The sequence below is a fragment of the Cnephaeus nilssonii genome (genome assembly GCF_951640355.1).
Source record: "Cnephaeus nilssonii genome assembly, chromosome: 14".
NCBI classification, from domain to species: Eukaryota; Metazoa; Chordata; class Mammalia; order Chiroptera; family Vespertilionidae; genus Cnephaeus; species Cnephaeus nilssonii.
Window position 1 is genome coordinate 47,070,173 of NC_137085.1, and position 14,602 is coordinate 47,084,774.

A 14,602-nucleotide genomic window follows, 5' to 3' on the forward strand; every position below is an offset into this window, starting at 1 on the left:
GGAAATCCTGCAGGTTAAAAGGGCCTCACAAAAGAAGGAGGCTTTTTCCAAAGCCAGGAAGTTTATCCACAGAGGAAACACCCAATCAACAAGGGTGGGTTGGTGCCAAACCATTAAGGTAAAAAAATAAATAAAAATCAAGAATGATGGAATCCAAAATAAAGAAAAAAAACACACATTTTTCCTCCAAAAGCAAACAAAGAAAAAATACCTTTAAGCTGTGAATTCAGGATTCTAAGCAACTGTTGTTACCGAATTTGTACTTATTGTATTTTCCTGCCGGGGGTTGGTGGTGGTTGGGTTGGGAAGGGGAGGAAACCAGTCCTAGGACGGAATTGACACCACGAGTGTCTCAGTGCCCATTACATGTGACAATGGTGAGTGTGGGCACATCAGTATCAGATATGCTATAGTCTTGCTACCCCAAGTCTGGTCCATCAGACTGGTGCCCAGCAGCATAAGCACCAGCACCACCTGGGGGCTTGTTAGAAACAGAGACTCTCAGGCCCTACCCAGATTCATTTAGGCAGAATCTGCACTTGGCACGCTCCCCTAGGGGATGCTCATGCACATGAAGGTGTCCCTCAATGGCCAGTCTGGCACTCACCATCCACCCTTGCAAAGTTTAGGCTATTTCTGACTAAGCGACAGCACTCACGGAGTGGGTGTCTGGATCCAGAGAACGGGCTGAAGGGAACAGAGAAATGGGGTTTCATCCTGCCTTAGTCCACGTGAGCCGAAGCATCTCAGGAAATGATCCTGAATGGATTTAAATTCTCGGACTCACATTGCTACATCTCCAGATCCTTGATGACCACCTTCCGACCACAACTGGTATTCTGGGGTCTTCTCTGACTGACACCACGTTTCAAATCTCATACAACTGGAGGGCACTCCACGTCTGGCAGTTTAGAGAGCCAAAGCGGTGCAGGTGGAAAGGTTTTCATCTAATGCTCTTGGTAAAGATGTGCCTTGTTTTTTGCTGAAAATGTTATATAATCCTCCCAATTTTTCTCTCACCACTATTATAAAAAAGACGTTTAGATAGATGCCACAGACTCAACAATGTCAATGTTATCAAAATCGTTTAGTCAAACCCCAAGCATCCTCACTCACTCACCCCCCACTCACCCAGTCATTGATCCAGTGAGCATTTCTCAATCATCTCCTTGACATAAACCCCTTGCTCTTGGATTGCTGCCTGTCTCCTCTACTTCCATTTCCAGCCAAGCTTCACAAATAGTCATCAGTAATTGCTTTTATTCCCATAAGACCTTGCTCCGTTTCTCTGCCATCCGTTTCTATCCCATTTCTCTACAGAAACAAGTCTGGACAGTCTCCTATCTCTTTGCCAAATGCAAGGCAGAGACTCTAGAATGTCCACTCAGAAATAGGCACTGAGGATAACACTCTCTCTTTCTCAGGTTCCCATGATATTTGCACTCTTACCCACATAACTCCTCTCTCCATTTGCTGCCTCTATTTCCTCTAATTACCCATCTTCTTCCACAGAAAAAATAATCACAGGTTTTTCAATTTCCCACCACAGACCGAGAATAGCTACTACTTTTGAGTAGCTTTGGTGTGGGGCAGACACGGTATTTGACATTTAACTTACATTTTCTATTAGACTCACAACATACCAGGAAGTACTCATTCCACTTTTAAAGATAAGAAACTCGAGGCTCAAAGAGGATAAGTAACTTACCTAAGGTTACAGAGCTGGTTCGTGGGCAGCCAAGGACATCCAAAATATGGCCCGCAGAATTCTGTTGCCTCTGGAGAAACCCAGAATAATGGGAGCTGGAAGCACCGACCAAACCTCCAGGACAACAGGCGCCCTGTAGCTGCAGTGCTTAGTGGAGAGAGTTGGAGGGAGCCTGCATCTCAGATGGAGTCAAGCAGGAGTCACCATTGGATCTGCTAAGCTGATGGGATAAAGCTGGGAAGGAGAGCTGCTTCGTGGAAGCTGATGCTGAGATATGAAAGTCAGTAGTGTCAACTGGGAAGAAACTTGAGTCCAGAAATAAAGTCTTACTTATCCTAACTAATAAAGAGGGAATATGCTAGTTGACCTTCACACCATCACAAAGATGGTGGCGCCCACAGCCAATAAGGAGGGAATATGCTAATTGACTGCCCTGCCCTCAAAGATGGCGGCACCCACAGCCAATAAGGAGAGAATATGCTAATTCACTGCCACACCCTCAAAGATGGTGGTGCCCACAGCCACAAGATGGCGGTGCCCAGTCCCTTCAGCCCCCCAGTCACCCAGGGCCAGCCCAAGGCGCAGGCAAGCCTCGAATGGCAGCTGCCCAGCTGCCCAGGGCCACCCAAGCCTCAAGTAACTAGGGGTGGCCGAGGTGCTGCCAGCAGTGGCAGCAGCAGACGTGTGATGGGGCATCGCCTTCCCCTGATCGCCGGGTTGCCTCCTGTCCCTGAGGGCTCTGGGACTGTGAGAGGGGTAGGCTGGGCTGAGGGACCCCCCTCCAGTGCATGAATTTTCATGCACCGGGCCTCTAGTTTTATCTATAAGCTCCATGACCCCACATTACCAATTTTCAATTAGGGATTATAACAACTTGATTCAGTCCAGTGGATACCACTGTGATCTTTTTCTGTGCTGATGCAGTCTAGGGACAACACAGGTAGAATCACATTGATTTACCTGCCCAACCTTTGATGGAATCCAAGCCACACTCTACCCCACACTTGCTGTGCAGCTTTGTGCAAGCTACATGCCTCTCTGACCCTCTGTTTCCCATCTGAATGCAGGGCTCATTCAATGGATGAGATATCTAAAGAGATCATGCATGTAAGGCACTTACTAAATAGAAAGCCTCTATGAAGTGCTTGATAGGCTGGAGGCTTGGGAGGGAGGGGTGTGAGCCAGAGTCTTTGCCCTTAAGGGATTATAGTGGGGAGGAAGGAATAGACTTGAAATTGGGTCATTTACCCATTTAGCCATATTTGTCGAATGGGATTTTCATGGGGAAGCATTTCTTGGGTAAACAAGTGAGGTGACAAAGTCTACATCACATAGAACAGCAGGATAATTTTTTTAAAAATGGAAACTGTAGAAATCAGATTCTAGCTCATTATAAATAACAACTTTCTAACACTGAACACTGTCAAACAATTCTTGACGATGAAGGAGTTTCCCAAAATTGGGATTATACAAGCCCCCTTCCTGTAGCAAGTGCTGTCAAAGGCCTTCAGAGGAATGAGTGACTGAATTTGTGTTGTTTTGCTCCTATCCATCTGCCTGACCTTTTAGGTGTGAGAGACTCTCAAGGTAAGGGCATTCCCCTCCTCCACCTCTTTTCTTTCTTCCACTCCCACTAAGCATTCTGCCACTTCTGTGTCTGAAGTCTCTCTTCTGAGCTCCAGACACATACATCCTATTGCTGACTGAACTGGATGGCTCCAACTCCCCCAGTCCCAAACAGTACCTAAGATCTTCCCCCGTCCTCCAATCTGTGAGCAGGGACTCAAAGGCATTTCATAGGCAAGTCCCTTTCAAAGGATTTCCCTGCTGGGTTCTAAGGGAGAGTGAGAGATGATACTGTCAGTAGAGGGAGATGTCAGATAAGAAAAGAATCTCATAGGCATTGTCAACATGTTTTAAAAATCCTTATTATGTTCTCAACTCAAAAAATGATTTTAAAATTTACTATTTTTTGAGCTCTGAAAAATTAATGTTGGTTTATAATTTCTGACAAGATATGTTCTATAGTTGGGTGGGTTGTTAATTCGCCTTATGTAATGAAGCAATTTTTGCATTTGGGTTTTGACATATACAATCCTCCCAAACACACACATTTAGGTCTGCTTCCCCCTGCCACCCACTGCAAATTGAGGCCACCTACGAAGTCCAACTGGGTGTGCAGAGTCCAAGCAGGACGCAAAGAGGTATAATTGGAGAGGAAGATACACATCACAGGCCAGAGCCCCAGGGTTAGCAAGATGCTCACTTTGGTTATATGCGTCATCCAAGCCTCCCACTGTCAGAGGCATCCCTTAGAGAGGCAGTGACCACACCAGCAACTGTGTGTGGTCAGCCCCACTCTTGACTCCATTTTGGCCCCATCCTTGTAATTCTTCATTATTCTAGTTAATTATAGTTTACTAGTAGCCCATTTGCAGGAAGAATCCTGCAAGCGGCCGCTGCGGCCGCACGTGCTGCCGCTGCTGCCGCCATTGCAGCCCCCATGCCTGCACCCGCGCGCCGCAGCCGCCCGCCCCGCTCCGCCCCGCCCCGCCCCACCCGGGCTTTCCCTCTGGCAGCCACCTTGCTTTCCGCTTTTCCTCCCTCTTCCTTCTAAGTTGTCTTCAGTCTTCACTCCTCCCTCCCTCAGCGTATGCAAATTAACCGCCATCTTTGTTGGATAATTTGCATACTTGCCCTGATTGGCTGGTGGGCTTGGCTTTGGCTGGTGGGCGTGGCTTGGGCGTAGCGAAGGTGCAGTCAATTTGCATATTACTATTTTATTAGGTAGGATACTATATCATCATATACAAGTTAGTTATCCTTAGAAACTAACTTAAATCCTTTTGGGAGGCAAAATGGATAAATAGATGAGGGGATGAATGAATGGGTGAATAGATCAATGATGGATAGATTCTCTTTAACAGTCATCTATTTCCATTTAATTCCATTTACAATTTCCTCTCTTCTTTTCTCCCTCTAATTCAAATTCTCTTTGTACTCATTCACCTCTTCTGCCCCCTGTGTCCCATCCCTGCTCCCCTCCTCATCTCTGGGCAAGGATAGGGTTTGGAGTAACTGCAGGCTTAGCACTATTAGAATTTTACAGAAAAAAAGCCTCTCAAGTATGTTCTCGAAATGCTAGGCCAGTATTTATCTTACCGGCAACTTTCCCACTTGTCTTGTTCCATTTTCTTGTCCATCCCTGGTCTTAATTCCGGAGAGCTCACCTCTATCTTATGATCTGCCTAGGATGGCCCGAGTCTGGTCTTCTCCAAGAATTTAGATCAATTTTCACTTGGGCATATGGGTACAACTGTAATAAGATGGAGAAGAATTCTGGAAGGAGGGGAGTCTTGAGAATTGTTGAGACAAGGAAGAATTCTAAGTGTTAGCTTCTGGTGAGAAGGGTCATATGCTGGGAACTTCCCACAGTCCAGGAATAAAGTAATAATGCCTAGGCACACATACACACAATCAGACCTGTCACACTATAGTCATGCCATCTACCCTCACACATTCCATATGTTTACTCCCAAGGGGGAGAATCAGTCTTTTCAGTGGACAATGGCTTCATATAGGAGTTCATGAGAAACAATGCTTACTGAATCAGTTCAATAGTGGAGCCTCATCACATTATAAGAAAGAACTTTCATTCGGAAAACATGTACTGAGTACCTACTGTGTGCAAGGGAACCCAGTAAGGAAATGGAGTGAGGGTGGGGAGTGATACACAAAGATGTGTTCCAGCCAGTTTCGTAAGACTCTTTGGGGGAAGCCCCATGAAGAAAATATTCAAAACTGGCAAATCAAAATCCCCAGATGTGGCAAATCATTATTTTGCTTGGCATTCATTGCCGTGACACTCATCAAGCTGAATTCCTTCACAATTTATATGGCTACCTTGGGCATTTCAGCCTGTGAGACAAAAGGTGACTATGGGTACCAACTCTTCAGGAAACGCAGTGATCATCAATGGAGTACTTGTGGAGTCATCAACAGCTAGGAAATGTTTATTCTGAAACCACTGGAAAAGGGAGCAGGTTAGACAGGGAGCTGGTAAGTACTTTACAGGGAAATAGGGGAAAAAGCAGCACATTGTGGGTATCCATGGAGACGCGTACCAGCCAACTCTCTCCAAGAATGGGGCCATAAGAGAGGCTAGACAGAGAAGCCTAACATACATTGCTCTTTCCTTTTGGTTTATCTTCAGTTGTGATATTTTAATACAAAGCTACGTATTACCTATGGAATAAAGAAAAGAACAGACAACCGACTCTGACCGAACAGGTGTTCCACCGCCCTCTGTCTCGAGCACTTTGTTAGAGGACCGCAGTTTGACTTGGCCCTCCTTCCGTGACATGTCTCCACTGAACTGGCAATGGTTTCGTTTCAGCCTCTCTAGGTTTGGCACTGTTAGTGCTTATTCTTTTGTGCTTAGCGCTGGGGTCTTCTTTTGATATTCCCTTTTGCAAGAACCTGTCTGTTTCCTTCCTGCTTCTAAGCCTAGGAAGTACAAGAATTCTGTTTTGTTCCCTCCTTGGAGCCCCCATCACTCCCTGACATACTAGACGGTGTACATAAAGTGCTTTAAAAATAGCAATGTACAAATGTTAATTGATATGATTATAAGTAGCAGTTCTACGTATCTCAAGTTGATTTCTAATCACAATTCCCATTATCAGGTCAGATATGAAATGAAAATGCCCTCCCTGCTTCTGCAATGACGGAGCCGTTCGGGCGCAATGCTATTATGGCAGCTGGGAATCATTTGAAAATGAGCTTTGCCTCGCTTGGCATGTCAGATGACAATTGTAAAGACTGGGTCCTATTTTTTTTTAATATTATAATTGGTTCACATTCAAGAGGCACATGCCCCCTGCTAGGAGAGGGGCTCACACATGCAGCTGGTGGTTGGGACAGCAAACCAGGAGGATGGGGACCTGGTTACACAATAAGCCCGGATGGGGGCATTGCAAGCATGGTCAGCCATGAGGGATGCGTCTGCGATACAGGGCCCTTTTGACAGGGGACAGGTGGTGATCTCGGCAGCTGACTGACTTCAGAGAGCCAGCCAAGAACCCCTGTGGGTGTGTTGGCAGGAGGGCAGAGCCTTCCCAAAAGTGCTGAAAGGGATGGCGTGATGGCGAGCAAACCCATCAGTGATGGCCAAGTTCCGTGACAGTCCCTGGGAACGTGTATAAAAATGCCTACACATCACATTTCCTACTTTTGTTCTCCTAGGCGCTTCCACGCCTCAAGCTTCACCCCATTCAACAGACACCGCCTCCTCCCCAGACACATGAGAACTCCATTTATCATGCCCATTTCCTAATAAGAACTGCTTTCCTAAAAATATTTATCACGATCTCAGTAGCTGTAAGGTGAAGTGGCAAAAAATCTACTTCTCTCCATGTTACCCAATTCCTGGCTTCCTACATGCAGAATAGTATGTGGGGTATGACAGCACTTGCTCCAAAAGGAGGAGAGAGGACAACGCATGAGTACTTGCATGTGTCTATGGAAGAATGGACAAGAAACATTAGTTTACTTGGGGGACGTGAACTTGAAGGCTGGGGGACAGAGGTCAGATGGAGGCTTCATTGTACATCCTTTATACTTTTAAAATTTTGAACCACTTTGTCATTATCCCCTTCCCTCTTCACCCCTGCAATGGCTGTTATCCAGGCCACCAATAACGTCCATGTTACTTCTTCCAGTGGTCAAATCTCCATTTCTATCCTATCTGACATCACAGGCACAATTGACACACATTGCTCACCTCTCCCCCTTGAAGCGATTTCTTCTTTTGTTCCATCTCATCGCATTCCTCTGACCTTACCGGGCAAACTGCTCCGTCTCTCTGCTGACCCTTCCTACTCCCCAACTTTTAAATGTTTGCATTCTCTGCTCTTGGCTCTCCTCTTCTCTTCTCTACACTATCTTCTAAGGGATCTCATCCAGGTTTGTGCTTTAATTACCATCTGTCAGCTTTGTGACTCTCCAACCCATCTCTCCGGATTCCAGATGCACACATTTGCCTGTCAGATAGCTCCGCTTTGACATCAAGTGGCCATCTGAAATCCAGCATGTTCCCAACAGAAGTCTTGATGTTCACCGGCCCCCACCCCCAAACCTGCTCCTCCCCGTGTCTTCTCCATGAGTTGCTCGGACCAAAAACCTGGGAGTTGACCTTGATTGCTTTCCTCATCTACTGAGAGCCAATCTAACAGCAAATTCTGTTACTATTGTGTCCAAAATAGGCCCCGAATCTGGTCCCTTCTCATTATCTTCACTGCTAAAGCATCGCCCTAACATCCCATCTGTCATTTGTTCTATTATATCAGGATTTTCCTGTTTCCATTCTTGCCCACATACAGTCTGCTTATCAAAAGCAATCAGAGTGAACCAGCGCACAGGATAAATCTGACCACATCACCCTCTGCTTTAAACCTTCAAATTGCTGTTGTCTTCACCTAAGTTATTTTCTCCAAATCTTTAGTGGCCCCTCCTCCGCTCAACACTCAGCACTTCAGTGAGGTTTCTCTGAGCGCTGCTGCCTGAGAAGCAACCAATAGGGCACAACATATTCCATTTCCTAGTATTACATTCTTCACAGCTCCCTGCATATTTGAATATTTTATATATTTATTTCCTTGTATGTTTACTGTATGTATCCCTCCTGCTATAATGTAAAAAGAAGAATTCTGTCTACCTGGCTTATTTATGCATCCCAGGATGCATAAATATGTATTCTAGTGCCTAGCATAATGCTGTTATTAGTTAGGATAGGCTTACTAGTTCTGCAATGAGAAATATTCCCAAAGCTCAGTGGTTAAAATAACAAAGGTTTGTTTTTTCCCCCTCAAAGTACATGTAATCCATAGGTTGACATGAGAGTTCTAAGATATTCAGAGGCTGACTGATTCAGAGATTCAGGCAGAAGGAGGATTTACCATGTAATGACATGTCATCTCAACAGGACTCGCACAATTACTGAGGGAGGAAGAAGAGCCGGCGTGGAGGATCTCACAGCATCTCCTAAATGCTTCCACATGGAGGTGACATGCATTGCTTCCGTTCATATGGGATAGGCCAGAGAAGTCACAAGGCCATGCCTGACTTCAAGGGGCCTAGGAAATGAGATCCTTTTATGATCCTCTTCCTCCTGGAAGGAGAAGAAAACTAGAAATGTTGGCAGGCAGCACTTAGGTCCACACGCACGCAAACCAGTGTGCCTGATTCTAAAGCTCCTGGTGTTAACCCCTCCATTTTTGAAAGCACATGACCCTAGAGTTTCTGTTTTGATAAAGACATTCTTTCACTCCAGTTCCTAGGTGTTTCCTAATACTTGGAAAACAGTGCAGGCAGGCACTGGGCTTCTGAGATATACGTGTTTATGTTGTGTTCCCCAATTACATGCTCCCTGGTAAGCTACAGATAACAATGAAAAATTCTGTTTTTAATGGAGACAAAATACTGCAACTATTAGACTAATGTATTTGTTTCTTTCTTTTCTTTAATTTCTTCCTTTCCTTCATCATCTTTATCATCCTTTGTGTAGGCTTTTTGGCTGGGGGCAAGAGAGGGTGAATGAATGAAGAATGAATAAATGAATTAGGTGACTTCTTTAGCAAGACAATATGTTTAAAATTAGGCTATGAACAGAAAGTGGATTTTTCTAAATTCCTTTCATATATAAGGGGCTCAGCCAAAAGTTCCTTCTGTGGATAAGATGCTATGCCCTATTGGGCAGCTAGATCATGAGGCTGGTGCCCAAAGGTAAAGAATAAAACTATAAAGTAGAAGAAGGAATAAATGTCACCCCTAATGCCCCAAGGAATTATGGGTGGCAGAGGGGAGAGAGACTGGAAGATGGGGGTGGCCAGGCATGTATCCCTCTCCCTTTTATAATTGGAAGTACAACAGTGTTAAAAAGTATATAAACATGGAGCTCAGAGGAGAAACTAAGACCCATCTCCTATGATAACGTAATATAATAATAAGAGCTACATTTAAAGACCCAGGTACCGTGTCAAGTACTTCATATGTATGATTCCATTCAATCCTTACAAGGATCCTATTGTTATTACTTTCTTTTAGCAGTCAAGGAAACTGAAGCTTAGGAAAAGCTTGTCATTGGCCCAAGTTCATATTATCTAGTTAACTGACAGATTTGAACCCAGATAGAGTATTTTTAAAGAGCCCACACCCTTATCCACTGTACAATAACATCACTTTCAGTAATAGTTTGATCTAGAATTCAGTTAATTTTTGCACAGGGCGGTGTAAATGATGTAGCCTACTCTGTCTTATGGCTCTCTGATATGTTTCTTTAAGTAGACTGGAAATGTCAAGACACAATAAAAATGTGACATTAATGTTATCTCCAGGGGGGCTGAGTGCAAGACACTAACAACTTACTAAGTTTGGGCTTTTGCATTGACCTATGTTAATGTGTGATTCCATGCTATTTTGCATGGTAAGGGAAGTTTCTCAGACTTCATTTGATTGCTAGATCAATGTGAAAATGCATTATCTGCCTGCCTCGAGCATGGCCAACTGTTGACCTCTCCAATTAAGTAGACTTGAGAATGAAAATTCAATTATAATGAACAAACGTTTCTTGAACACGTTCTATGTGCAGGGCCCTATGGGGAACATGCAGTTTTGTTTCTATGTTGAGTGCTTGCAAGCAAGTTGGAGGAGGTAGAAATGCATGCATGGAGGACCACGGTGTCACATGCTGTCTTACCTTATGAAGGCAGAGGAAATGGAATTAACAGTGAAGCTGGATGGTTTGTAGCAGCTCCTGAAACAGGCGTCACTGGTTCCTTGCCTTATGTCCATTTCTCTTTGGGAACAGAACTACTTTTTACCCCTTGGGAAAGATGAGTCGACCTCCAGCTCAGTCATAAATCTTGTTTGCTTGAGCCTCTTTGTGACTATCTCATGTCTCTTGTCAGTGATTAGTTTAGAGGCGGAGATGTGACGCAGTTCTGGCACTGTTTCTGGAGCATGAAGGCAAGACTTTCTTACAGTAGACAGCTGTGTGGCTAAGGACACACTCTAGAGTGGACTGTCTGGTTTAAATTCCCAGCTCCACTACTTGTTAGCTGTGTGCCATTAGGAAAGTTACTTACCCTTTCTGCCCCACTTTCCCTGATCTGTTCAATGAGGTTAACAACAATACATACCTAATAGGACTGTTGAAAGAATCAAAATTAGTTAATATCACAGGTCCTCGAATAACATCCTTTCGTTTAGTGTTGTGTTATTGTAACATTGATGAGATGCTGCTGTAAGAACTTAATTCTTATTCATGTCAATTAGCCTATGGTAAAATTGGTTTCCTTAGATATCTTTTTGTTGCAGTTCTAAGAGCCTTTCAAACATGTTAAGTGAGGCCCTAACTGGTTTGGCTCAGTGGATAGAGCATCGGCCTGTGGACTGAAAGGTCCCAGGTTCAATTCTGGTCAAGGGCATGTACCTTGGTTGTGGGCACATCCCCAGTAGGAGGTGTGCAGGAGGCAACTGATTGATGTTTCTCTCTCATCGATGTTTCTAACTCTCTATCCTTCTCCCTTCCTCTCTGTAAAATATCAATAAAATATATTTTAAAAATGTTAAGTGAGGACTTACTGTATTTTTAAAGCAGTTAGAACAGTGCCTGGCACACAATAAGTGTTATATAAGTGTTCATCATCATCATCATCATCATTTTTTAAGAGGAGATACCAGAAATGATAGTCTGTTTTTATAACCCTGGACATTGGTGTGTCAAGATGAGATTCTTATAATTTTTATGGTGGCCTTGAACCCATGTGGGAGTCTGGGCTATGACGGAGATGGCAGAGAAAAGGAGAGAAGTACTTCAGTCTTCAATGAAACCACTGAGCTGCTGAGTCGTCAATCCTGGACTTCTTGTTACGTGACATCATAACTCTCTGTGTTTAAGTATTCTCAGCCAGGGTCTTGTGTGACCACAGTCAAAGGCACAGCTGAACCTCCGAGAACCTTCCTGGTGTATGTCCTGTTGCTCCTCAGCCTGTGCAACTTCCAAGTCCTGTGGTGTCCTGGCTGGGTATCCTGAGAAGCAGGGAACCACAGAGCAGCCCCTGACATCAGCTCCTGTCCAATGTGCTGCCACTTATCTTAATTGTGGCGGGATGGTTTCATGAAAACTGAGATGCCCAAGATGTTCCTAAATGCAGAATATAGTATTCATAACCTTCTCAGGGGACTTGCTTTGAGGTCACTTTCAAATTTGAAAACACCATGGTAATATGATTGCCCCACAAAACACAGTCCCTTTGCTTCTTAATAATTCTATGGATATAGAATTAGAATAAGTTACTAAATTCCTCCACTAAAATAAATCCTACCCTAGATTATTTTATACCATTTTTAGCAACATTTACTAAGCACATACAAACTCCCAAAAATAAGGTGAAGAGGAGGAAAAATAAGTTTTAAGTATACATCCTCTGAGTGATTGTCAGATATTTACTCCCTGACACCCACTGTGTAGCATATATGGGTATTAAATCTGTGCTTCACATTTTTTTTTTTTTTTTGCTGGTTAGATCAGGATCTTTTATTACTAGTTTATATAAATTGGCTAATCAGAATAAAAAAATTGTTAAAGTCTTTGTCTGGAGGCTTGGGTCTCTCCTATTTAGAGGTTCGAACCTGGGCATCTGCTCTGAGGAGGGGAACCCAGCTGAGGTGGGCTGAGGGATGACCCTCAACAGACAATCCGAGGGGCCTTGGCCTGCAACTCCTCTCTGTCCCCAGATTTTGGCATGTGATGAAAAACACTGTTTTTGAATTCTTCTCTCCTGGCCTTGGATTTAAAAATAATGTTACCTGCCGAAACTGGTTTGGCTCAGTGGATAGAGTGTCTGTCTGCGGACTGAGGGGTCCCAGGTTTGATTCCGGTCAAGGGCATGTACCTTGGTTGCGGGCACATCCCCAGTAGGGGATGTGCAAGAGGCAGCTGATCGATGTTTCTCTCTCATCGATGTTTCTGACTCTCTATCCCTCTCTCTTCCTCTCTGTAAAAAATCAATAAAATATATTTAAAAAAAATAATGTTACCTGTGTGAGTTTGGGGAAAGCTTGGAGGAACTAGTTGAAGAAGCCACCCTAATCCCTTTCCTCCAAGATGGGATGACCCAACACTGTTTCTGGAGCTCGGCCAAGCTTTATTCTTACTAGGTGTACTGGTTAATAATGCAGGTATTTTTCAATAGATGGAGTTACACATATGTTGATATATATGCGATTGATATGTATGCTATTTTGTTGTATTGGACAGCAAGCTTCAAAACTTCATATGTCAAATTTGCTGAAGGTGTTAACATCATAGATATTTTTAGGCTTAAAAAGTGTATTTCTTGTATCACATGATCTCACGCATCTAGGGGAAATAATGAACAACATAAACTGATGAACAAAAACAGACCCGGAGACAGGGAAGCATCGATCAGACCATCGAACCTCAGAGGGAAGGTAGGGGAGGGTGGGGGGAAGGGGGGGAGATGAACCAAAGGACTTGTATGCATGCATATAAGCCTAACCAGTGGCCACGGAAAACAGGGGGGTGGGGGCATATGTGGGGAGGGGTTTGGGATGGGAATGGGGAGATGAGGACAATTATGTGATACCATAATCAATAAAGAAATTTTAAAAATGTTGAATTTCATGCCAAAAAAGAGCATTTGTGGGAAGTTATAATTCATTACTTTATTTTGAAGAAAAAGTTATCGTATACTTGGGAAGCTTATGGTGAACATGTTCCATCTCAAGATACTCGTGAACGCTGGTTTAAATGCTTTAAAAGTGATGATTTCGATGTGAAAGACAAAGAACGTCCAGGTCAACCGAAAAAGTTTGAAGACGAACAATTACAAGCATTATTGGATGAAGATGCATGTCAAACTCAAAAACAACTTGCAAAAAGATTAAACATTGCTCAGCAAACAATTTCTGATCGTTTACAAGCAATGGGAAAGATTTTAAAGGAAGGAAAATGGGTGCCACATCAACTGAACGAAAGACAAATGGAAAACTGAAAAGTCATCAGTAAAATGTTGCTTCAACGGCATGAAAGAAAGTCTTTTTTGCATCAAATTGTGACTGGCAATGAAAAGTGGATTTATTTTGAGAATTCCAAACGCACAAAATCATAGGTTGATCCAGGTCAACCATCAACATTGACTACAAGGCCAAATGGCTTCAGAAAGAAGACAATGCTCTGCGTTTGGTGGGATCAGGAAGGTGTGGTGTATCATGAGCTTCTAAAACCAGGTGAAACCGTTAATACTGATCGCTACCGACAACAAATAATCAATGTGAACCACGCTTTGTGAAACGACCAGAATGTGCCAGAAGATACAGCAAAGTAATTTTGCTTCATGATAACGCACCATCACACACTTCAAAACCAGTTAAAGACACGTTAAAAGATCTTGCATGGGAAGTACGAAGAAGTGGAAAATTGGGTATCTGAATGGTTTGCCTCAAAACAAGAAAGTTCTATTGGGACAGTATCCACAAATAATCAATTTGAACCATGCTTTGATTGTGAAACGACCAGAATGTGCATGGGAAGTATTAACCCACCCGCCGTATTCATCAGACCTTGCTCCTTCAGATTATCACTTGTTCCGATCGATGGCACACGCACTTTCTGAGCAGCACTTCAAAATGTATGAAGAAGTGGAAAATTGGGACTCTGAATGGTTTGCCTCAAAACAAGAAAAGTTCTATTGGGACGGTATCCAAAAATTACCTGAAAGATGAGGGAAATGTGTAGCTAGTGATGGACATTACTTTGAATAAAGCACTTTTGATGTTTCTCTTGAAATTATTGTGTTTTCTTTGATTACA

The 14,602-nt window shown here is 43.5% G+C and overlaps 1 protein-coding gene across 1 annotated transcript in view; it reads right to left on the reverse strand.

Annotated features, from left to right (window-relative positions):
• Nucleotides 1-8,773: 8,773 nt before the first annotated feature.
• LOC307111330 (histone-arginine methyltransferase CARM1-like) overlaps nucleotides 8,774-14,602 on the reverse strand; it is a 223,134-nt gene continuing 217,305 nt past the window's right edge. The window contains exon 13 of the mRNA XM_079791136.1: nucleotides 8,774-8,876. Coding sequence (XP_079647262.1) covers nucleotides 8,813-8,876 — 64 coding nt within the window. The 3' untranslated portion in view covers nucleotides 8,774-8,812. The remainder of the gene's footprint in view (nucleotides 8,877-14,602) is intronic.